A 24,370-nucleotide genomic window follows, 5' to 3' on the forward strand; every position below is an offset into this window, starting at 1 on the left:
GGCAATCTTCAACTATGAAAGTAGGAATTTTTACCAGATATTCTTGAGGTTTGGCAAAATTGGATACCTACGCTTGCTAACATTGGAATTTACAAAGTACCCTCGTGGTATATGAAAATTTTCATTTTAAGACAAATCATAACAAAGTTCGCTTTCCATTCTGAGTATGAAATTTTTTTTGTGCGTTTAATAGATTTGGTAAAGTTTTAGAGCATGTTCTTCTCAATTTATTTTCAGTTCAGTTTAGGGGGCATTTGGTTCGTTGAGAAAAAAGTGAAAGGGTATGAGAAAGGGTTACAAGAGGAAGAATGGAAAGAGTTTCCCTTTAATTAAAAATGTTGTTTGGTTAGGAACATCAAAGATAATGGAAAATTATTATTATGATTTAATAATAATAATAATAATAATAATAATAACATATAATAATAATAGATAATAACAATAAATCATAATAATAAATAATAATAAAATAAATGAAAATAACAAATAATAATAATAATCATAAATATTATTAAATATAATTAAATAATTATAATAATAATTAGATTAATAAAATAATAATAAAATAATAAGAAATAATTATAATAATTATTAGAATAAATTATAATAGTAATAATAATATAATAATAAATAATAAATAGTAATATTAATAATAATAAATAATAAATAGTAATATTTTTAATAATAAATAATAATAATGATAATAATAATAATTATTATTAAATAATAATAATAACTATTATTATTAAATAATAATAATAACTATTATTTATTATCATAATAGTAATAAATAAGAATAATAAATATAATAATATAATAATAATAAATATTATAATAATAATAATAATAATAATAATATAATATAATAATAATAATAATATAATAATAATAATAATAATAATAATAATAATAATAATAATAATAATAATAATAATATGGTAGAGGGATATGGGGTAATCCCAAACCTTGAGGGGTGGTGGAGAATCAATTTAAGGGGAAAGAGGGTAATCCTAATAAGAAAAAGGAGTAAAGGGTTTGAAAAAACACACTAACCAAACACTCACAAAAGGAAACAAGGAACTCAATTTCTTTTCCCTTTTTTGAAACCCTCCAACCAAACGCCACCTTAGTTCAATTCAGTTCAGTTGCTATCAGTTCAGTTCAATTCAATTCAATTCAATTCAGTTCAGTTATTTTATGTCAAAGAGAACATGACCTTAAATTTCAAAATCATAAAAATAGATTATATATTACTTCCCCCACTAAATTTTCCACTCTCCCAATTCTTTTAGGTTTTGTTCATATTAGACTTGCAACCAATTCATATTAATTGTTTATGTGGTTTACGAGATTGTGTGAAATAACCATAAACAGAAAAAAAAAAAAAAAAGATTTCGTATACTAGGTAGCGCATATTCCTTCCTTTAGCAATGAACCACAACAATGCATTTGACATGGAATCAAAGACTCAAAGTATATAAGTATAAATCTCAGCTAATTTAGCGTGAGTACTCAGTTCGTCTTTTTTTACAGAATGCTAATTCGATTTTAGGGATGTTATTCGAGTTGAGCTGTTCGTGAGTAACTCAAACTCATCACAGTCAATGTTCGGTCAAAACTCAACACTCGAGTTAGACAACAGATCATTCTTAAATGTTGCTTCTAAAAATGCAAAAATTATTAAAAGAGACGGTCTACTTTAAATATAAAAGTAGACCTAGTCACTAAATGAATTAAATTAGTCACCGAAAGAAATTAACCTAATCACTATTGGGCTGATTCTCTTGTTAATATTGGATTTACCATTGCTTAATTTTACTTTAAAAATAGGCGGTCTCTTACAAGACAAACTCCTAAAAATGATAGTTGGCCCAATAAATAAAAGAAGTTCTGCCATTGTGGTAGTATATTTTATCATCATACTTAACTGTAGTATATATATATATTAGTGTTGAGATCTCACGAACAACCTACATGTGAGTGTAAATGTTGTCCTACATTAAACATGAAGAGAAGAATAAATAATTCAATAATCTCAAAGAGTTACTCCTATTTTCAATTGCTTTTAGAATATAACCTCCATTAACTGTACATTTAAACTTATCAAATAATATGTTCCTTTTTTTTGGATATTACATTACTTACATACACCACTAATTAAGGATCGCAATATTCCCGTTTTTTTATGTCCACCTATGTTCTCTTTACAACTTTGGTGTCCACCTGTGTTCTCTTTGCACAATGGCCCTGAGCCCCTGACACTTATTGTTATGTCCACAATTTTCATGGGTTTTAAGTTGTTATCTAATGTTGATTTCAATATAAGACATTTGGCCTCAAAAGGTAATGCATATTGTACTAACGCCCATTATCCACACTCATGCATTTTCGAGTCCAAGGCTATTCCATTCAAACATTTAGTTATATAGAGTTGAGTATATGGGTTCCCAAACATATATGTCCACCTTAGTTATAGATTTGAGTATATGGGTTCCCAAACATATATGTCCAAGTCCACCTTGCTGGCATAGTTTGTATCACCAAACCTCTGAAGAAATCCTTTTTCTCTTCACCAGGGTGTTATTGAAACTCAGATGAAGTAAGTTTTTAAAGGAATGAGGAGCACAAAAAAAGCAAAGACGTAGAAAGAAAAGAAAAAAGGAAAACAGAAAAAAGGAAAACAGAAAAAAGAAAAAAAGAAAAAAGGAAAATGGAAAAAAAGCAAAACCTTAAGTTAGTAGAGGAATCAAACACTCTCTCGATGCGCATTTTTGATTCACTGCTTCATGTTATAGCCTGCTAACCACTAGGACAAGTTTCATTTTGTGAAACAAATGCGCAGCAAATTTTATTTGTCTATTTTTCTGTGTTTGATGCAAAAAGTGAATATTTTTGTGGGGCCTGGGCTATCCAAGACCTAACATAAGTCCGCGCATGGCTGTCAACTCACTACTACGTCATGCAAAAAATACATTTTTCTATATGTTAAAGCATGTGTCAAGATATATACTACGCAACCTACATCTTGCTGTATGTTAAAACATTAAAGTTAAATCCTGCACTTTATTGCTTCAATATATGTTTTCCATTAATAAAATTCGCTATACTGTATATAAATTCACTATATCTTTAAAACTCACTACATGAAATTTATATCAATTACCAACTCGGTGCATATATACTAAAGTAGGTTTTTTTACAATGGTGGAACAACAAAATGTTGAATTAGTTCCTAGCAAATGCAGCTCTAGAATCTTTTTCAGTCAAACTCAGTGGTTGTTTGGTATATTAGAAAATATATAGACAATATAAATTCCCATGATATTCTGATTTAGTAGTTGTTTGGTTGACAAGAAGTGGAGACATGGGGGCAATGAAAATTCATGAGAATTTTAAATTCCCAAAAAATGTAGGAATTGATTTACCTACCATCCAATTGGTCACTCACAATTCCTACATAAATTCCTAAGACTCACAACTTCCGATATGACTACTAAACAACTTAGACTAATTCCTGAGAATTTCATAAGAAAATTAAATTTCCACAAATTGTAAGTTCATACAGAAAAATAATTCACAATACAACCAAACAAGCACTCAAAGCTAACGTATGAAAAATCTCAATCTATATCATTCATGTCCAATAGAACCAAATATCGCATAATCAAACATTTCATCAAAAAAAAAAAATATGTGGAGATATTTTAGGAAAGTATTATAAGAATAGTTAAGGAAAACAAATACTGGTCTAAATATATCTCCACAGAATAACCTTTTTTACTTTGCTTGACAAGAACAAGAAATTGACCGCAATAGGCTGATAGAGCACTCTCTCTAAAAAAACTCCTAAAACGTTTCTCTCACTCTCCTCGAACACACCACCTTAATCGCCGCCCAAGCCCCAAGCAGACTCGCTGGAGGCCGGCTAGGCGTGTCGCCCTACCAGTCGCCTGTGAGCTTGCCCACCCACGTTCGACTAGTTAGTAGTGTCTTGACTCCCCTTCCCCTGTATCCCCCGGCCCATCCACCGTGTCGCGCCACTCCCCTTTCGCATCTGCCGTCGTCGACTGCCGCTCCCCTTCGCCACAGTCAAATCAAGCCCAGTTCCCCATTACTCCGTCGCGTCGAGTCCCCAACCCAGTCCCCCTTCATTTTGCTAGCTCGTTAGTTTCCCCCTTCCCCAATTCCCCAGTCAGGCAGTCACTCTACGCGTTTCCCTCCCCATCCCTTCCCCGTTCGTCGTCGTTTTCCCCCTCCCCCGTCCTTGTAGTAGCGTAGCTCTTCCCCTTTCCCCATAGTCGAGTCGCCCACCACAAGTTGTCCGATAGCTTTTCGCTTTCCCTTTTTGTGTGCCTATAACGTTCTCCCTAGTTTAGGTTGTCTTAGTTTTAGGGTCACTCCCCCTCCCTGTACCCCTGGTTATCAGTAATTCAGGTCTAGGATTAGATTTCCCTTCCCCGGTCCCCGTTCGAAGTCGAGGTAGTAAGTTCTAGGCTCCTCCTCCTTGTCCCCCTGTTATAGTCTTGAGATTTAGAGTTTTGTGTCCCCTTCCCTGTTCCCCACTAATGTTAGTTGTAGTCGGTGCCCTTGGCTCGCTAAGGACGTTATCATTGGCCCGTGCAGATTTCTCGCAGTTTCTGACAACACTGTGGAGTTGGTTTTGGTGTGGTATTATGTTTTCGACGTTTATCAGTTTCATGTATCTTGTTTATGCTCTTTCATTCCGTTTTAGTTTAGGTTTATTTAGATCCTTTTATGCTTCTGTAGGGATTGAAGTATTGGATAAGTGAGAGGTAGTAATTATTTTAATCCTGTTGTGTTTAGATCTTCTAGGTTTAAGATTGCTTATATAGTAAAAAAAAAAAAACATTTGAGTTAATTTGTGTTAGGATTGGGGACAAAATCTTATAAGTAATAACAAAAACAAGACCTACAAATATTTAAGGAAAATTGACAATAGAGGTCTCAACTTTGGGAGATAATTTTTAAAATATATGAACTATTGATTAACCTGTGTAGGTCCCAAGTAGATGGGGTCTTCACTTTTAGCGGGCCTTAGTGACTCAAAACTGGCTTAGTAGGTCATAACTTGTTAAATTTGCGTTATACCAGAAAGGTTAATTTTTTTTTATTTTTTTTTTGGAAGTTAAGTAATATTAAAGCTCCACAAACAACATACAAACTAAGATTGCCTAAGCAACCAGCACACTATCTGGACATGCCCAGATATTTACAAACCGCCCTTCCACCCATTTTCTATCTCTATCACTCACTTTACTACTAAGTATTTGCAAACATCTATGTTTAACACTATATTTAACTTGTTGTACTATATGCTCAATCATATTAACAGTACTATGGTCCCAGTAAGCTTGATTCTTGTTCCTCCATATAAAATAGGTAACAGCAGCAATAGTAGCTAATATTACTTGTTTTTGCACTCTGGTGCTTTTGTATCTGGCTGTCACCCATCTGCACAAGTGAGTCAGGTCCCTTCCTCTCCAGGGCACATGTAGCCTCCCCATCAGGCTATTCATACATTACTTACTGAAGTGGCGCTCAAACATCAAATGCTCTAGACTTTCTGTCATAGTTCCACAGACTACACATATATCATCCTGGCTAATATTCATTTATTTGCATTAGCCTAGCTTTAGTTTTAAGCCTGTTTTACATTGCTAGCCATTGAATAATTCTGTGCTTAGGTTGAGATTTCCAAACACTCCTACTCCATTGCATTTTCCCCCATTTCTGCTAAGCTTCAAGTAGTGCTTGCTGATGCTGAAATTAACATCTCTCATCCAGTGATCCCCTTGTAATCTTGCACTAAGTTCATTTTTTGCAGTAGAGATGTATTTCCATGTCCAACTGGCTGTATTTGGAGCAACATATGTACTCCATGATTGATTCTTTACATAAATCTCACTCACCCATTTAACCCACAAATTATCCTTCTTTTGTGCCATTGACCAAGCTAATTTGCCAACTGCAATTATATTCCACAGATTAGTGTCTCTGAAACCAAGACCCCCTGTTGCTTTGGTTTGACAAAGTTGTTCTCACTTCACTGCCCCAGCTTTTACATGGTTATGGACACCAGTCCACAAAAAACTCCTACAAATGCTGTTAATCTCCTTCAATATACTCTTAGGAAGGATAAATAGCTGGCCCCAATACACATGCATACTCATTAAAACACTATTAATGAGTTGGCACCTGACTGCAAATGACAAGTGCCTTGTACTCCAGATCCTTATTCGACTAGTCATCTTCTCAATCATGACCTGGCAATCTTTGGCTTAGGGGGTCTTCACTTTTAGCAGGTCTTAGTGACTCGAAACTGGCTTAGTAGGTCATAACTTGTCAAATTTGCGTAGAAAGGTTAATTGAAGGAGGGAAGTAGGAACTAGGTGAGATTTTTAAAAAAATCGTCAATTTTAAGTCACCAAGACCCTGCTAAAGTTAAGACCCCATAAAATTGGACATACCTAAGTTAATCAATAGTTCAAACCTTTTAAAAATTATCTCCCAAAGTTTAGACCTCTATTATTAATTTTTTCAATATTTAATTAGTCACTTTAGAAACAAAAAAGAATATACTCCCAAGATGCCAAGAAAGGAACATATGTATGGTCCTCCACAAAATGTGCACAAACAAGATAACTAAAACCTTCACATCCTTTTCTTTACTATGATTCTCCTACGCGGCGATCATGCTTACTAGAAGTGCATGCAAAACTTGACAAAATTCAGACAACTGCAACCTACCATACAGATGTTCTCTTCTCTTCCATGCACCTTTTATCAAATTCCCTATAAATCATAATGGAAGCTATTCATATGATCACATAATTTCTCACAAACTTTAATATTCTAACCCCCACTAACTCGAAAGAAAATATGGCTAAGTATAGAAATTGCTCCCTTCTTTTGCTCACTTTTGGGCTATGTTTCTTAGCAATAAGCCAGAGATCAGAGGGGTACAGGCTACGATCGAGGTCGGAGCGGTCGATACAGACGGTGGAGGGGAGAGAAAGGTGCGAGATACGGAGCCTGAACGCGCGCGAACCGAACCACCGGGTTCAGCACGAGGCTGGTGTGACTGAGATGTGGGAGCAGGATAACGAGCAGATGCAGTGTGCAAATGTTGCTGCTGCTCGTCATATAATTGAGCCTAATGGCCTTTATTTGCCTAACTTCCACAATGCACCCATGCTTGCATACATTGTCCAAGGTACATATCACTACTTATCTTATACCCTCACCAATTAATCAATTGTAATACTTCCCCTCAAAAAAAAAAAAAAATATCAATTGTAATACTTCATCAAATCATCACTTTTGAAATAAGTGAAACACTTTTCACTTTTTTCTTGGTGTGTTTCACTTTTCACTTTTTTCTTGGTGTGTTTTTAAAGAAGTGCTTCACTCTTTTTAGAACGGACGAAATACTTATTTACTAGGTTGCACAAAGACATATATGCGTATGGGTTTGGAACTTTGGATTCGGGTATGGGGATGGAAAACAACAAGATTTTGAAATTTTGAAGATGGGAACGTAACCATACAAGACCCGTATCGTATTGGTGGTAGCGGGTATAGTACAAATACATAACCTAAAAGAATTATCCATGCTACATTGTTTATTTATACTTTCTCTATTTATTTTTTACTATCACACTTCACTTTAAGGGAGAATTAAGTAAATTCTACAAAAAGCATGAATGAAGTACAATAAAAAAAATTCGATTTTTGGAATATATATGTAAAAGAACGACTAAAATATTGAAAAGAGAATAGGTATTAATTGAAATGTATCTTGCATAGAAGAAGTTAAAAATTGAAATATTAAGTAATAACTATTAATAACACCCATGAGATACCATTTTAGAAAGTATATTTAATACTTGTTGTTAACTCGAACTGCATATATCAAAACATATATATCATGAAGCAATTGAAACATTTATGAAAAGTAGCTGGTCGATCGTTCTATTCAATCAAGTTCTTCCTATGAAGTTTCATTCCAATGCGAATTGTTATTTCATGAGAAGTATATAATGGGGTATTTGGCAATTAGAGTTTTGAAGCAAAAACAGAGTTTTGGACCATTTTTAGAGTTTTGACTAGTCAAAAACTCTAAAATGGGTTTGGTAAAAGAGAGTTTTAGAGAGAGTTTTGGAATAAAAACTCTCAAAATGAATAATAGGAGCCTTTTCATTAGATGATTAGGTAAAAATATGTTCAATTACTTTTTTTGCCTCTAATAATAATACTATCATATGTATGCAAATGTCTATAAATGTCATTTCACTCAAATAAATAGCAATAAGCTTTTAGCAATCAGTTAATTGTTACCAAACATGTTTATAAAAAAAGTTGTCAAATCAGCAGTCAAACTTGCTAAATTAAAAGTTTAAACTCTAACAATAAATTCTAAACTCTAACAGCTAAACTCTAAACTAACAGCTAAACTCGAAACTCTGTTTGTCAAACAAGGCTGATATCATTTAAGAAAATTTATAATACTTATGTTAACTCGACTGCATGTATTAAATCCATATAATTCATGAAGCAATTGAAAATATCATGGAAAGTTGGTCATTTTATTCAACGGAGAAAGTATAACTTCAAGTTTCATTCCAAATATCCAATGAATTGCTATTCCAAATATAGAAAAAGTTGGTTGAGAATGAGAAATTCCATACTTCCTATGGAAATTTCGACTTACTAGAGGAGCTACGTAAGTGAACTCCTCCATTTTACAGAAAGCCCACTTCCAGTGTTTATGTCAACCAAACAACTCCACCGTGTTTCACTTCGAACAAAGTTCTACATCTACTTTTTTGATATCAAGTTATCAACCAAACAAAGCCCTTGGTAAAACAAGATTTTACAGAATATATTTGTCCTTATATAATAGTGATACTCACATTTTTCCAGATAATTACAGGTCAAAATTCTTGTTGTATCACGAAGACATCCCATCTTTTAGAACCCAATAGGAGTATAGGGGGAAAAAAATTGACATACTAGATACTTGATGACTTCAATTTCTGAACTCGATAATGCATGCCGTGGTGTGCAGGGAATGGAATACTAGGAACAATAATGCCAGGGTGCCCGGAAACGTATGAGTCTTTCCAACAAGAAGGAAGAAGAATATTAGGAAGAAGGGGAAGAACAGAAAGAGGGCAAACCATGGATGATCAACACCAGAAGCTCCATTTCTTCCGTCAAGGTGATATTTTGGCTTTGCCTGCCGGCGTCGCTCATTGGTGGTATAACGACGGAGATGCTAACATTGTCATGGTTGTCATGCATGACATTGGTAGTCATCTCAACCAGCTTGATCAACACCTCAGGGTACCTTCTCAATTTATAATAGTACACTAGTATTTTTTTTTTTTTTTTTGAAATAAACATTAATTCATTGATTCAAAGTCATACGACATCTACCAAGTACACTAGTATCTTGTTTCAAAATAACTAGGATAATATTGTTGGCAAGAAATTTTATTGAGTATAATTACTTATGTGGAGTAATTAATCCCAGCTAACCATGTCACACCAAATTTACAAATAAATACTTTACAATTTACAGTCTGAAAGTAAGATAACCGTATTGTAGTATTGTTGTTAAAGAATTTGTTTAAAAAATAATATCATAATGCTTGTGTAATACTTGTGTACGTACTCTGCAAAAAAAAAATGAAATTCTGGATTTAATTACTATGTTTGATTTGTGTGCTTTGTACGCAGAAATTCTACCTTGCAGGGAACCCAGGAGCACAAGCCCAACACACAGTCTCGTTACGAGAACGGCGTTTAGCCCATAATATAGGCAGTAACATATTCAAGGGATTCGATGTCGAGCTTTTGGCGGAGTCATTTGGGGTAAGCTTAGACACAGCAAGGCAGCTGCAGTGTGAGAACGATCGAAGAGGCAGCATTGTTCGCGTCTATGAAGGGCTTGGAGTCGTAAGGCCACCCAGAACCATACGAGGAAGGTGGATCGTCAACAACTCTACCACGTCTACTGATAATAACGAGATGATGGAAAATGGACTAGAGGAGACTTTTTGCAGCATGAGGATCAGGGAAAACATAGAAGATCCTGAAAGAGCTGATGTTTATACTGCTGTAGGTGGGCGTATTAGTACAATTACAAGCTTTGATCTTCCAATTTTGCAGCATATTAAGCTCAGTGCCAAGCGAGGCTATCTTTACAGGGTAAGTGTTATTACTATTATGTGCACAAAAATTTATCAGGATAAGCTAACCATTGTACAATAGCGCTTATCAGCCTATTTGTTCTCTTTTGAATTCGCTCCAGTTGAGAGTTTTGATTTAGAATAATTACCTGTCACATTATATGAATTATATCATCCTTTTGAGTTAGATAATGTAAAACAAAACTTCAACAAAATTACATATCAACAAATCATTTTTTTTTCTTGTCACAGAATGCAATGATAGCTCCACAATGGAACATGAACTCCCATGAAATAATCTACTGTATTCGAGGGAGAGCCAGAGTACAAGTAGTAGGCAGCAGTTCCCACAACAGCAGGCCATTGTTTGATGGTGAGTTACAGGAAGGACAACTCCTTGTGATTCCTCAGAACTTCGCTTCGTTAGCAATGGCAGGTGAGGAGGGCTTCGAGTGGATCACCTTCATGACATCCGAGAATGCAGTCTCAAGCTCGCTCTCAGGCCGTGCTGCAGTGATGACGGCACTACCAGAAGAGGTGATCATGAACATGTACATGATCTCAAGGCAGGATGCTAGGAGGTTAAAGTATAACAGGCGTGAGATGACAATTTTAAGCCCTAGGTCTACCACTAGGGGGATTAGGGCTGCTGCTTAGATTGGAGTTGAAGTGTTCTTGTTAGGATCAAGGTTTCCTCTAGGTTGTTCTAAGGTAGCTAGTGTAACTTGGCTCGTAGGTTTGTGCAATCTGAATAAAAAGTTTGTCTAGTTTTAGATGCTTTAGCTATTGTGAAGTAGCTAAGTCATGTACTAATCAAGTTTTGGCACTGGAAATAAATAATGGTAATGATCATGGTCTTTAAAACTTCTTAATTGCATAGCATGCTTATTAACAAACTATATTAAATATAATCTGCTACTTTAGAAGATTGAAAGATCAGCAAGTCTTGAGTTTCATGGTGGTCTTCTGATAGAATTCTGGGGGCACACACGAAAGTTGTATTGGACCCAGAAATACAATAATTTTGCAATTTTTATAAATTGCAATGTATTGATTACATCAAAAAATTGTACAACAATATATTTTGGTGGGACATTTGTTCCACACCTTACAAACATAACTCTCATATATATATATATTTTTTTTTTTATATGTGAGCTCAGCTCATGTCTCACATATCTCTCTCACTCATTTATGTTTGGTGAGCTCATGTCTCACCTTTGACCTCTCTCTTTTTTCTTCTTCTTCACCCTTACTCTCAAAACTATATTACATGGTATATATTGTTAATGATATCGGCACATCTAGTCAACCGACTTTCCTTACAATTCTCTACTAAATTTTAAGGATCTCTTTTGGCTATTGCATAGGTTGGTAGATTTATTTAATATCATAATTCTAGTGTCTTCTACCTCCTTCCACATGTATATTTATCAATATTTTTCAAGATTACACTGTTTCTAGAATTTTCAGATTATCATTTTTAACACTCCCCCTTAATCTAAAAAATCTTGTACTCCAAATTTTTTCAAAGGAAATTTTTTGTTGATGCACTTATCACCAACTACCAAAGGGTATGTTCTTTTGAGTTTCCATGTTGGTACTCGTGTTACCAACTTCCATCTTGTAAATATTTATGACTTCCCAATTTTTTTTGATCTTCCGGTTGGTACTCATGTTACCAACTATCTTACTGATGCTCGTGTCACCAAGCATCGCCCAAAATATTATTTTCTCCAAATTTTCTTTTGTTGTTGATGCTCATGTCACCAACCCATCACTGCTGATGCTTATGCCATTAGCAAATTCCAAAATTCTTTTTGTGATTTTTTTTTTAGCTTCACCTTTAACTTAAATTCTTCCAAATATTTCAAAATTCTCACTTACCTCAACTTTTTTTTTATCTTGCTTCAACATTCAACTTCATAATTTACATCTTCTATCTTCTTCTTGCTACTCCGACATTGGCGTTATCACGTTATACCATGATATAATTTTAGGGGAGCACATGAAAGTTGTATTGGACCCAGAAATATAATTTTCCAATTTTGATAAATTACAATGTATTGATTACATCAAAAAAATTGTACAACAATATATTTTGGTGCGACAATTGTTCCACACCTTACAAACATAACGCTCATATATATTTTATTGTGTGTGAGCTCATGTCTCACATATCTTTCTCACTTATTTATGTTTGGTGAGCTCATGTCTCACCTTTGACCTCTCTCTTTTTTCATCTTCTTCACCCTCACTCTCAAAACTATATTACATGGTATATATAGTTAATAATATGTCGGCACATCTAGTCAACCGACTTTCCTTACAATTCTCTACTAAATTCTAGAGTTCTCTTTTAGCTATTGCATAGGTTGGTAGATTTCTTTAATATCATAGTTCTAGTGTCTTCTACCTCCTTCCACATGTATATTTATCAATATTTTTCAAGATTACAATGTTTCTAGATTTTTCAGATTATCATTTTTAACACTCCCCCTTAATCCGAAAAATCTTGTACTCCAAATTTTTTCAAAGGAAAATTTGTTGATGCACTTATCATCAACTACCAAAGGATATGTTCTTTTGAGTTTCCATATTGGTACTCGTGTTACCAACTTACATCTTGTAAATATTTTTGACTTCCCAATTTTTTTGATCTTCCGGTTGGTACTCATGTTACCAACTATCTTGTTGATGCTGGTGTCACCAAGCATCGCCCAAAATATGTTTTTTTCTCCAAATTTTCTTTTGTTGTTGGTGCTCATGTCACCAACCCATCACTGCTAATGCTCATGTCATTAGCGAATTCCGAAATTCTCTTTGTGATTTATTTATTTATTTATTTTAGCTTCACCTTTAACTTAAATTCTTCCAAATATTCTGAACTTCTCACTTACCTCAACTTTTTTTATCTTGCTTCAATCTTCAACTTTATGATTTACATCTTCTATCTTCTTCTTGCTACTCCGACATTGGCGTTATCACATTCCAACTCTGATACCATGATCAAATTTTGGGGGCGCACACGAAAGTTGTATTGGACCCAGAAATATAATTTTTCAATTTTGATAAATTGCAATGTATTGATTACATTAAGAAGATTGTACAACAATATACTTTGGTGGGACACTTGTTCCACACCTTACAAACATAACTCTCATATATTATTCTTTGTGTGTGAGCTCATGTCTCACATATCTCTCTCACTCATTTATGTTTGGTGAGCTCATGTCTTACATTTGACCTCTCTCTTTTTTCTTCTTCTTCACCCTTACTCTCAAAACTATATTACATAGTATATATAGTTAATGATATGTCAGCACATCTAGTCAACCAACTTTCCTTACAATTCTCTACTAAATTCTAGAGATCTCTTTTGGCTATTGCATAGGCTGGTAGATTTCTTTAATATCATAATTCTAGTGTCTTCTACCTCCTTCCACATGTATATTTATCAATATTTTTTAAGATTACAATGTTTCTAGATTTTTCAGATTATCATTTTTAACATCGTCCACATGTTCCGTGGCAAAAGTAACTTTTATCGCCCTATTATAGATATTGTAATTATACTTGCCCAAAGATTCATATATTCATCGGGGGTCTTGAGAGATTGCTTAATGAGTATTTTATAATCATTAACGCTATGTTCCGTTCACCTTATTTTTGTTTTTTTCAGATCAAATCAGATCAAATTAGAAAAAAATGATTCCATATCAGACCAAATCATATCATGTATGCTTATATTTAAAACCTCATTATTACTGTTAATACTATTATTTACTAGTACATTTGTTCAAAAGGATTATTATTGTTGATGTTGTACTTATTAATTATTAATATTTGTAATTATTATTAATCTCGTTCTTATCATTACAAATGTCACTATTATCATTATTTTAAGTTATTTTGTTGTTATTAAATAATAGAAAAATTAAAAGCCATGTGTTAAGAACATAAGATTGATGCAAAAATATGAAATATATAAAATATGATAGCTCAATTCATGACAACGAAACTACTAAATTCGGATTACATTTCAAAATAAGCTAGAGATACAAATTATAAATTTAGATCCGGTATACCTCTTCCTACCGAATTCCAAATCTCTCTAGCTATTTGAAGTTGCACGCTATCCATTTCTTTCTTGCGCAAGTCATAGTTGTTTGTATATCTTATTTTATTTTATATGAAAAAAAAGAGTTGAGTCAGCCGACTTCTCAAGTGTGAAACATTTTTTTTAAGGGAAAGTGTGAAATATTTTATAAGTGCTCTTATAAATTAGTGACTTGGGTTATACAATTATTTTTAGTAATAATTATTATTATTATGATTATAATTATTGTTGTTGTTATTATAATAATGATAATAATAATAATTATTATTATTATTAATAAAAGTTGTGTAAAAATTGTGATAGAAATAAAATGATAATGATAATGATAATACTATAAATAAGATCTTATAATATATTGCATAATAATGAATTACAAAGTACTAAATATAATAGTAATAATATACTCCCTCCGTTTCCTAAAGATCTTCCCTCTTTCCGTTTAAGGGTGTTTCCAAAAGATCTTCCCTCTTTTGCTTTATTCCTTATTTGGCAAAACACAACAACAATCCGTGTCTTTAGCGTCTGACCTTCGCGTCCGTCTAATAAAACAGACGATATCCGCTGAAATAGCGTCCGAAATAAAGTCAGACGGTAAATAGCGTCCGAAGTAGCGTCCGACTAGTTTCCAGACGCAAAATAGCGTCCGCCACGTCCAGTCAGCGTCTGATATTACGACAGACGCCAAATAGCGTCCGTCTGGCGGACGGTAAAGGCAAAAGACGGACGCTATTTCGGCGGATAACCCAAACACCTAACGACCCCTCCCCAGAAATTTTCGACCGCACTTTTCATTTTCGAAAACTGCTTTCTCTCTCTCTTTCATTTTCGCCACTGCACTGCTTTCTCTCTCTCTTCGCCGGCGACTCGAGACTTTGCCGGCGTCTCGCGACTTTGCCGGCGACTCGCGATTTTTCATTTTCTCTCTCTCTTATAGCGACTTTCTCTCTCTTCGCGTGGCTCTCTCTTCACGTGGCGCCGCATCTCTCTTATAGGGCTGATTTGCCGCCGCCGAGCCGCCGCCGAGCTGCCGCCGAACCGCCGCCGAGCCGCCGCCTCCTTTTCTCTCCCTTCTACAGTTGTTTAAGGTATGGATTTATACTTTAATTTTGTTGATTTTTTGCTTGAATTTCTTGTTGTTAATTAGGGTTTTGGGTATAGTTGTTGTTCATAGTTGTTATTCATAGTTGTTGTTGATAGTTGTTGTTGTTGTGTGTGATGATTGTTGTTGTTTTTAATTGTATTGTTGTTGTATCACTTTAAATCTTGATGGAGGCAAATAATAGAGTTGAGGGCTTCGTAAGCAAGAAAATGATATAGTACAAATTAACACTAAAGTCTTGTAAAAAAACAATATTAACACTAAAGCAAAAGTGTTAATATTCATATAAAACGCGGTTGGCGGCAGAATAGTGGAGAGTTAGACATAGTAAAGACAATAATTGGTGCTGGTAAGAGACAAAATCTTCCGTAGAGAAAGAGGAAATATTCAAAAAGGGTGTGTTGCATCATTTGCTTAACATTGACAATTTCTTAAGACTTATCAGCAGCTTCTGAGAAATTTAAGGATATCATGATCATGATGTGAAGAATTATATTCTATATTCATATATCTATCTTTATGCTTTAAATTTATGTTGCTTCTTATGTCAAAGTCTTCGTTTGAGTGGAATTCACATTTTCCATTATATGTTGAGACAAATAGCTATCATGAAAAAATGGTATTCGAACAAAGACGGGAAGATGACCTTGGCCAACAAAATTAAAATAATTTCACACACACGCACTCACCATTTATGAAAGGTCATATACTCATATACATGTAAATATGTTAAGTGTTGTTGATAAAAGAACATGTTTAGTATTGGTGTTGTTCATCAACTTGTTTAATTTATTCATAATAATTAGTGAATTAATGTTATTAATGTTACATGCTTTAGATAAATTGAGTGATTAGTTTATTACACTTATATTTAGTTGTATCGAATTGAATTGATTGTTTAGTATAATAAACTTAGTGTATATTTAGTATATGTGCACTATATATTTGTGAATTTATTTATTATATATCTTACGTACTTCCATTAACAAGTAGTGAATATAGTGAATTGATACTTGCTAGTTGTATGTAGAGTTTTAAATTATGAAAAGGAAGGAACGTAGCTGGATGTATGAAAGACTTGATGGGCGTGCCCTTAGAACTGAGTATGTGAAAGGAGTTGATAAGTTCATTGAGTTTTGTTTACAACATCCTCATTTAAATGACGGTGATAAGATAAAATGTCCATGCATGAGGTGTAATAACTTGCGTTATTTGGATGTGGACACGGTCAAAGTACATTTGTACAGTAAGGGTTTTAAACCGAATTACTTTGAGTGGTTATGTCATGGTGAACGTGCTACGGGTCCTCCTCATCTTCTGCTCAGTCAAATCCATATGTGGATATGGTTGTGGATGCTTTAGGGAATACTGAAGATCATGCCATGCTTGCCGGTTCAAACTCAGTTGAAGAAGAACCAAATGGTGAAGCAAAGAAGTTTTTTGACCTTCTTAAGGGCCGAGAATCCCTTGTATGAAGGGAGCAAGATGTCCGTGCTGGAGATGGCTTCTAGAATCACAAGTTTAAAGTGTGAGTATAACCTACCACACAGGTGTGTTGATGGTTTTCTTAGTTTATTGAATGAGGTGATACCCCAGAACAACAACATGGAAGAACTTTCTACGACACAAAGAAAGTTCTAAAGGGTTTGGAGCTTCCTCATGAGAGGATACATGCATGTCCTAAAGTTGTATGTTGTTTTGGAAGGGCGATGCTCACTTAGATAAATGTAGTGTATGCGGTAGTGATCGGTACAAGAAAACTTCTAAGGGCAAACTTATTCCTGCAAAAGTGTTAATGTACTTTCCAATCACACCGAGGTTGCAGAGGTTGTTTGCAACTAAGAATATCTCTGAGAAAATGACATGGCATGCTGACAATCCTCGAATGCAGGTACCTTAGCACATCCAAGTGACAGTGAAGCATGGAAACACTTTGATAGAACCTTTCCCGATTTCGCCGCCGAGGCTCGAAATGTTAGACTCGGGCTGTGCACCGATGGATTTTCTCCATATGGTAAGTTTGGAGGCAATATTCATGCTGGCCAGTTATCCTCACACCATACAATTTGCCTCCATCCATGTGCATGAAGAAACCATTCATGTTTCTTTCTTTGCTCGTTCCGGGACCTAAAAATCCAAAAAATCAAGGTAAGTGTCTTAAACTTGCTTAGAATCATACAACTAAGTAGTAGAAAGTTTAAATGAGTATTCTAGGACTTGCATGAGCCATTAGAACTTGGAATAGACATAGAGGTAGGATTATAGGAACATGAAACCTAAAAAAGGCTCGAAATAGCTTAGTTTTTCTCATATTGATTGGCTAAGTGTCTTAAACTTGCTTAGAATCATACAACCAAGTAGTAGAAAGTTTATATGAGTATGCTAGGACCTGCATGAGCCATTAGAACTTGGAATAGGCATAGAGGTAGGATTATAGGAACATGAAACCCAAAAAAGGCTCGAAATCGCTTAGTTTTTCTCATATTGATTGGCTAAGTGTCTTAAACTTGCTTAGAATCATACCACCAAGTAGTAGAAAGTTTAAATGAGTATTCTATGACTTGCATAAGCAATAAGAACTTGAAATAGGCATAGGGGTAGGATTATAGGAACATGAAACCCAAAAAAGGGCTCGAAATGGCTTACTTTCTCTCATTTTCATTGGATAAGTGTATTAAACTTGCTTAGAATCATACCATCAAGTAGTAGAAAGTTTAAATGAGTAATTTAGGACTTGTATAAGCAATAAGAACTTGGAATAGGCATAGGGGTAGGATTATAGGAACATGAAACCCAAAAAAGGGCTCGAAATGGCTTAGTTTCTATCATTTTCATTGGCTAAGTGTATTAAACTTGCTTAGAATCATACAAACAAGTAGTAGAAAGTTTAAATGAGTATTCTAGGACTTGTATGAGCCATTAGAACTTGGAATAGACATAGAGGTAGGATTATAGGAACATGAAACCTAAAAAAGGCTCGAAATAGCTTAGTTTTTCTCATATTGATTGGCTAAGTGTCTTAAACTTGCTTAGAATCATACAACCAAGTAGTAGAAAGTTTATATGAGTATTCTAGGACTTGCATGAGCCATTAGAACTTGGAATAGGCATAGAGGTAGGATTATAGGAACATGAAACCCAAAAAAGGGCTCGAAATGGCTTACTTTCTATCATTTTCATTGGCTAAGTGTATTAAACTTGCATAGAATCATACCACCAAGTAGTAGAAAGTTTAAATGAGTAATTTAGGACTTGTATAAGCAATAAGAACTTGGAATAGGCATAGGGGTAGGATTATAGGAACATGAAACCCAAAAAAGGGCTCGAAATGGCTTAGTTTCTATCATTTTCATTGGCTAAGTGTATTAAACTTGCTTAATCCATTCTTGCAGGAAAGTTATGACAAAACTCTTGCTCAATGTGAAGAAAGAGGTGAAACCAAGGCCCCGAACCAGATTTTCTTTGAGACTGTTGGTGGCAGAAAGAAAGGGTGGGTTCCTGGTTTGGGGACGAGTGCAGACCTCTATTTTGAGAGGTCTTCGAGGGGAGGAGGTAGTTCGTCCTCCAATTGCACTCATTCCATGTATTCTCAGTTGTCTTCGAAGTTTGAGGAAGAGAGAGCCGAGATGCAAAGAGAACGTGAGCGGATGCAGAAGGTGATAGAAGAGGAACGCATCGCCAGGCAAAAGGAGAGAGAGGAGGATCGCAGGGTGTATGATGAGTACCTGACGCAGATGAGGGCCACTATGGAGACATACAGCCAGATGATGAGCCAGTGTGGTGGTTCATTCCCCCTCCCGGGCCTCGAGACCCCCCACAGGCGGTGGTGATGCGTGTGCGACTTAGGATCCTACATTAGCTTGCACTATCTTGTTTATATTTCGGAACGTAAAAACATATAATTTAGTTAAAACCGTTAACTTATTTTTATGTATGAATTTATATTAGTGTATTTATGAAGTTATATTTAATGCAAACAGGTCATTAGTACAGAATTTGGCGCATTAGCGGACAGCTTGAGTATATATTTGATTGGAAAACGAAACAGGTTGAAAACTATTAAATTACAATTATTTTTAAAAAAAAAAAAAGGAATTAGCGTCCGCCATTTGGAGATTAACGTCCGCTAAAAGTCATTGGACCTACAGAAAAGGGCAAGGAATTAGCGACCGTCTGGACATCTAGCGTCCGACTGTCAGACGCCAACTAGCGTCCGTCTGTGGCTGAGGACGCAAATTACCGTCCGCTTTAGCCGACGCTGACTAGCGTCCGCTGCTAAAAACGGACGCTAAATACCGTCCGCTGCCGAAGGCAGACGCTAGTTGGAGTCTGATACCAAATCGGACGTTAAATATTGCAAAGCGGTCGCTATATTTTTAGCGTCCGTCCACCGGACGCTAAATTAGCCATTAGCGACCAGGTGTTTTGCATCAGCTATTTAGCGTCCGTTGTCGGACGCTAATCTGTTTAGCGTCCGCCTCCGCATTTTTACCGTCCGATTTTGTCAGACGCTAAACCCTAACATTCTTGTTGTGAAACAAATTTCCTTATTTACCCTCTCATGTCACTATCATATGGTCCACCATTACATTATTAATTCAATTTTACTCCCTTTCTCTCTCCTACTTTAACCCCTTTTTATTTGTTTATTTATCTTAACCCCTTTCTCTGTCCTACTTTACTCACACCATGCCCCACACAACTTGATTTTCCTTGGTATCTGTAGGAACAGTAAGTGGGAAGATCTTTAGGAAACGGATGGAGTATTTTATATAGGATAAAATCTTATAAATCAGATCAGATCAGATAAGTTCAGATCAGAAAATTTCAGGTAAACTAAACATAGTCTAATCCACCCTCTAATTATATGGATATATTGTTATGCTTCTAATAAGTCTAACAATTTGACTTAACGTTTGTCAATGTATAACTTTAACCATTAATATCTCTAATTATGTATATATAAAAATAATTATAGCAAGTTGATATTACGAAAAGATTTATTGAAGCCAATCCAAGAACATTTTATGTGACTATTTTGGTTTTGATACATAAGTTAACAAATATGGTCAAAGTGATGTGTCTAATTAGTGCAAAAGTTAAAGTATTGTACTCAATAAAGAAATATAGGAAGTATATTTAAAGAAAATCTAGTGTCACGCATTAGAATTCTAATGATTTTCGATTACTATATGGGTATTTAAGAAAACTCGGGCAACGTATGGGTAATTAACAAACCTATGCTGACCATATGAATCTTTATTTTGACCAACTTCATTTTCGAGCATTGTAAATTACATTTTAAAAACACATTCTCTTTTGATTCTTTTTTTATTTTACTCTTATAGCTTTTTCTCATTTTCTCACTCATTTTCCCCCTTATTTTTTTTTTTTTTGCTAAGTAAGTATAGTGTTATATTACTTTTGAAACTCCAAACAATACAACCAAACATCTGGCTAGTTACCAGAAGAACCAAACTATACAATCTTCACATCAAAGCGCAACAAACCAAGTATAATCTCTTCTAGCAATTTTCACAGGTAACACTACTTGTATTCTACTCTTTACAAAAAACTTAATTTCATCTATAGTCTTTTGTATTCTAGGAACCTGTTGCTTCTAGTATGCCTCATTACGACATCTCCAGATCATGTACACAATAGCAGTTACAGCAGCAGTCCACACAGCCTTCTTAAACTTTGAAGCTTTACTTCTACTAATCCACCTATACAACTGCAGCATATCAGAAGTAGTAGCTCCAATCTGTAACCAGCTTTTAATGGAATTCAAACAACTTTTCCCAAAATGACACTCAAAGAATAAGTGTGAGTGAGTTTCATCAGCAGTACCACAGATGAGACAAGTAGCACTATCACTAATACCAATTTTGGCAAGTCTGCTGGTTATTTGTAGCTTATTCTGAATGGCAAGCCAATTGATAAATCTGTATTTAGGAATACTCAATCTATTCCAAACAAATTTGTCCCAGTGAACTAGAAGCATCTCTCCCAACAACTTTGCATATACTTGACTTGTAGGATAGTGAGATAGACTTAGGAATTCAGCTTTAGAAAACAAGGTCTTTAACTGATCTTTAGTATTGCAAATTTGCTTCCAATACCAGCTTACACCTTTCTTAGGGACATAATCCCACCAATCTTCTTGCTTCAAGTATATCTCATTAATCCATTTCACCCACAAATTGTCTTGTTTGGTAGCAAGAACCCATACATACTTACCCATGCTTGCAATATTCCATTTTAGCACATTCCTAAAACCCAATCCACCTAAGTTTTTAGCACAGCAGATGTTTTCCCAAGCTCTGCATGTTTTCTCAATGTCTTAGAGGACTTTCTTGGGAAGAGTAAAGACTTGAGCCCAGTACTGATGAAGACTCAGAAGCACTGTATTCACCAGGAGCATTTTCCCCTTATTTCCTATTCTGTGAATAGTTTTTACGTGTAAACATTGAATGTTCACATTTTTTAGTAGTATTAGGGAGAGATAAAGAGTAATGATGAGTTCAAAAAAGTAACATCGTAAGTGCATGTTGTCTATTGTTAGCAGAGACTTAGCAAATACGGGTCAATCTACAAAGAGAGGGTATCTATAGATTGTATTCAATTAGTTAACTAGCTATTTTAGGAAAAAGACTGTTGAATGAATGATAACTAATGATAAAATAAATGGGTGCATTCCATATATGTGAAGAATGGGAATTTGTGGGACTTTCAGGCCCCATCAAGTGCTAGCTGCGTGATCAAGTATCTTTGCAAGGTGAAAAATGAGCTGCTTCAAGTTGGAATGTCACAATGGAATATGAATCACACATATTCCATTAAAAAGATTCATGATACTCTGGTGGAAGAGAGGCCTACAACACATCACAGCAATAATGTCAGCCTTTAGCGTCCGCAAAAAATCAGACGCTAAAAACGCGGAATCGGACGCTAAACGGCTGATGCAAAACCCTTGGTCGCTAATTCTCCAAATAGCGTCCGCAAAGCGGAAGCAAAAAAATTAGCGTCTGCTATTTTCCATTTAGCGACCGTTTTCAAAAGCTGACGCTAATTACACTACTAGAAAAATGATGATTTGCGTCCCTGGATTTGCGTCGCACAGACACGGAAGTGACGCAAATTACCTTTGTGCGTCGCATGACAAGGAGCAATCGACGCAAAACATCAATATTCATATCAGCATACAAGCAATATGCGTCGCACCGTATGTAAGTGCGACGCAAATTACCTTTGTGCGTCGCACCCAGCTCCGTGTGCGACGCATAATGTAAGCTCAGTTTGGAGGATTGAGCCTAATGTGCGTCGCACCGAGTCCACCATCCGACGCACATTGGGCCCAATACTCTAAAATCGCGTCTCTCTCACCCATTAATCAAAACCCTAAAAACTATCTCTCTCCTTCCCTCTCTACCGCCGCTCTCTCTCTTCCTTCTCTCTCTCCTTCACTCGCGAATTTTCTTCAAACTTCTTCAAACAAGATCTGTTCACTGTAAATCTCACTCCATAAAAACTTCTGCTCACTGTACTCGAACTCTCTTTCTCTCTCTTCACTGTAAATCTCACTCCCACTCATCTCACTTCTAATTTGTTCTTTCACTTCGACGAATTTTCTCCCACAAATCTACATTTCCACAATTAAATAAACAGATCTGAAATGAGTGTTTGTTTCAAGAAAGAGAAGATCGAAAATTGGAGAACGACGCGTTGTCAAATTGAAGAAAGAGAAGATTGAGAATTGAAGAAAGAACGCGTTGTCAAATTCCAGGTTTGCTGAATTTTTTTGAGTTTCTTTATTTTATTATTAAAAAAATAGTGAAATTATGTAAAATGGGCTGTTTTCATTGATCTTCTGAAAATTTTTGAGATTATTATTGTTGCGATTTTATGCCTTCTCCTCTTTTCCAGTATTTTTTTTAGATCTACTTTCTTTCATTCCTCTATTATTTTTTGGTAAAAAAATGTTCATCGTCTTGGACAGATTAATGTCGGTGGTTTCTTCGAGGAATCGTTGTGGACAGACTCGCCGGCGGCGACGAAGAAGATGATTTGTTTCATTCCCAGATAATTGTGAATGTCAATGTAGGGATCAATGTGTTTGATTTTTTTTGATATTCTGGAGTTTCAGATCCAAAATAAGTGGTTGATTTTTTTTTGATATTCTGGTGTTTCAGATCCAAAACTGTAAAAATTATTATGGAATTGTATTTTAGTGGTTGATTTTTTTTTGGTTTGCATTATGTATTTGAACTCAAATTATGTATTTTTTTTTATTCTTGTTCGATTTCAGTTGGTAAATTTTTCTCTCAATACTGTTCGATATCCTAGTTCCAAAAATAATTTTTTTTTTATTAAAATAGTAATTTGCGTCGCACCGTATACGAGGTGCGACGCAAATAGGTGATTGTGCGTCGGATCTGCATTCGACGCAAACCATTGATAGGTCATTTGCGTCGAGGCCTGTGGCGTCGGACCCATGTCCGACGCAAATAGGCGCCTCACATCCGACGCAAATCGCCTATTCTGTACTAGTGTTAGCGACCGCCTGGACAGACGCTAATTAGCGACCGCCTTGGCAGTCGCTAATTAGCCTTGGCAGTCGCTAATTAGCCTAAACAGAAGCTATTATATTTCTCGCATTTGCACTTTCTTTTTTGTTTTTGGTACGCATTTGCACTTCTTTTTTTTTTTTTTTTTTTTTTGCTTTTGGTTAACTAGTATTAAATGTAATAGCTTTTTGCTTTTAATTAATTAATATTATATATTATAAAATATGGAATGATGCAAATACCATACTTTTTTTATTAAGGCAAACAAACTAATCAATTCAATTATTATTGATAATAAATGTAATTACAAGTGAAAAAATAATTCTACAACTAAATTCTAGTATACTTCGAACAAAATCTAATACAAATC

At 35.0% G+C, this 24,370-nt stretch overlaps 1 protein-coding gene across 1 annotated transcript; it reads left to right on the top strand.

Annotated features, from left to right (window-relative positions):
• Window positions 1–6,829: 6,829 nt before the first annotated feature.
• LOC104891105 (11S globulin seed storage protein Ana o 2.0101) lies at window positions 6,830–11,086 on the top strand. The gene is made up of 4 exons (XM_010676755.3): window positions 6,830–7,234; window positions 9,089–9,366; window positions 9,763–10,233; window positions 10,467–11,086. The coding sequence occupies exons 1-4, from the start codon at window positions 6,901–6,903 to the stop codon at window positions 10,869–10,871; spliced, it is 1,488 nt and encodes a 495-aa protein (XP_010675057.1). The 5' UTR covers window positions 6,830–6,900; the 3' UTR covers window positions 10,872–11,086.
• Window positions 11,087–24,370: the final 13,284 nt, after the last annotated feature.

The sequence above is a fragment of the Beta vulgaris genome, chromosome 4 (assembly GCF_026745355.1).
Source record: "Beta vulgaris subsp. vulgaris cultivar EL10 chromosome 4, EL10.2, whole genome shotgun sequence".
Classification (NCBI taxonomy): Eukaryota; Viridiplantae; Streptophyta; class Magnoliopsida; order Caryophyllales; family Amaranthaceae; genus Beta; species Beta vulgaris.

Excerpts from the sequence above, each read along its gene's own strand:
- LOC104891105 (XM_010676755.3), top strand. The coding sequence starts at position 6,901 with ATGGCTAAGTATAGAAATTGCTCCCTTCTTTTGCTCACTTTTGGGCTA. Across the intron at positions 7,235-9,088 it reads GCTTGCATACATTGTCCAAG|GGAATGGAATACTAGGAACA; the intron begins GTACATATCACT and ends CGTGGTGTGCAG. Across the intron at positions 10,234-10,466 it reads AGCGAGGCTATCTTTACAGG|AATGCAATGATAGCTCCACA; the intron begins GTAAGTGTTATT and ends TTCTTGTCACAG.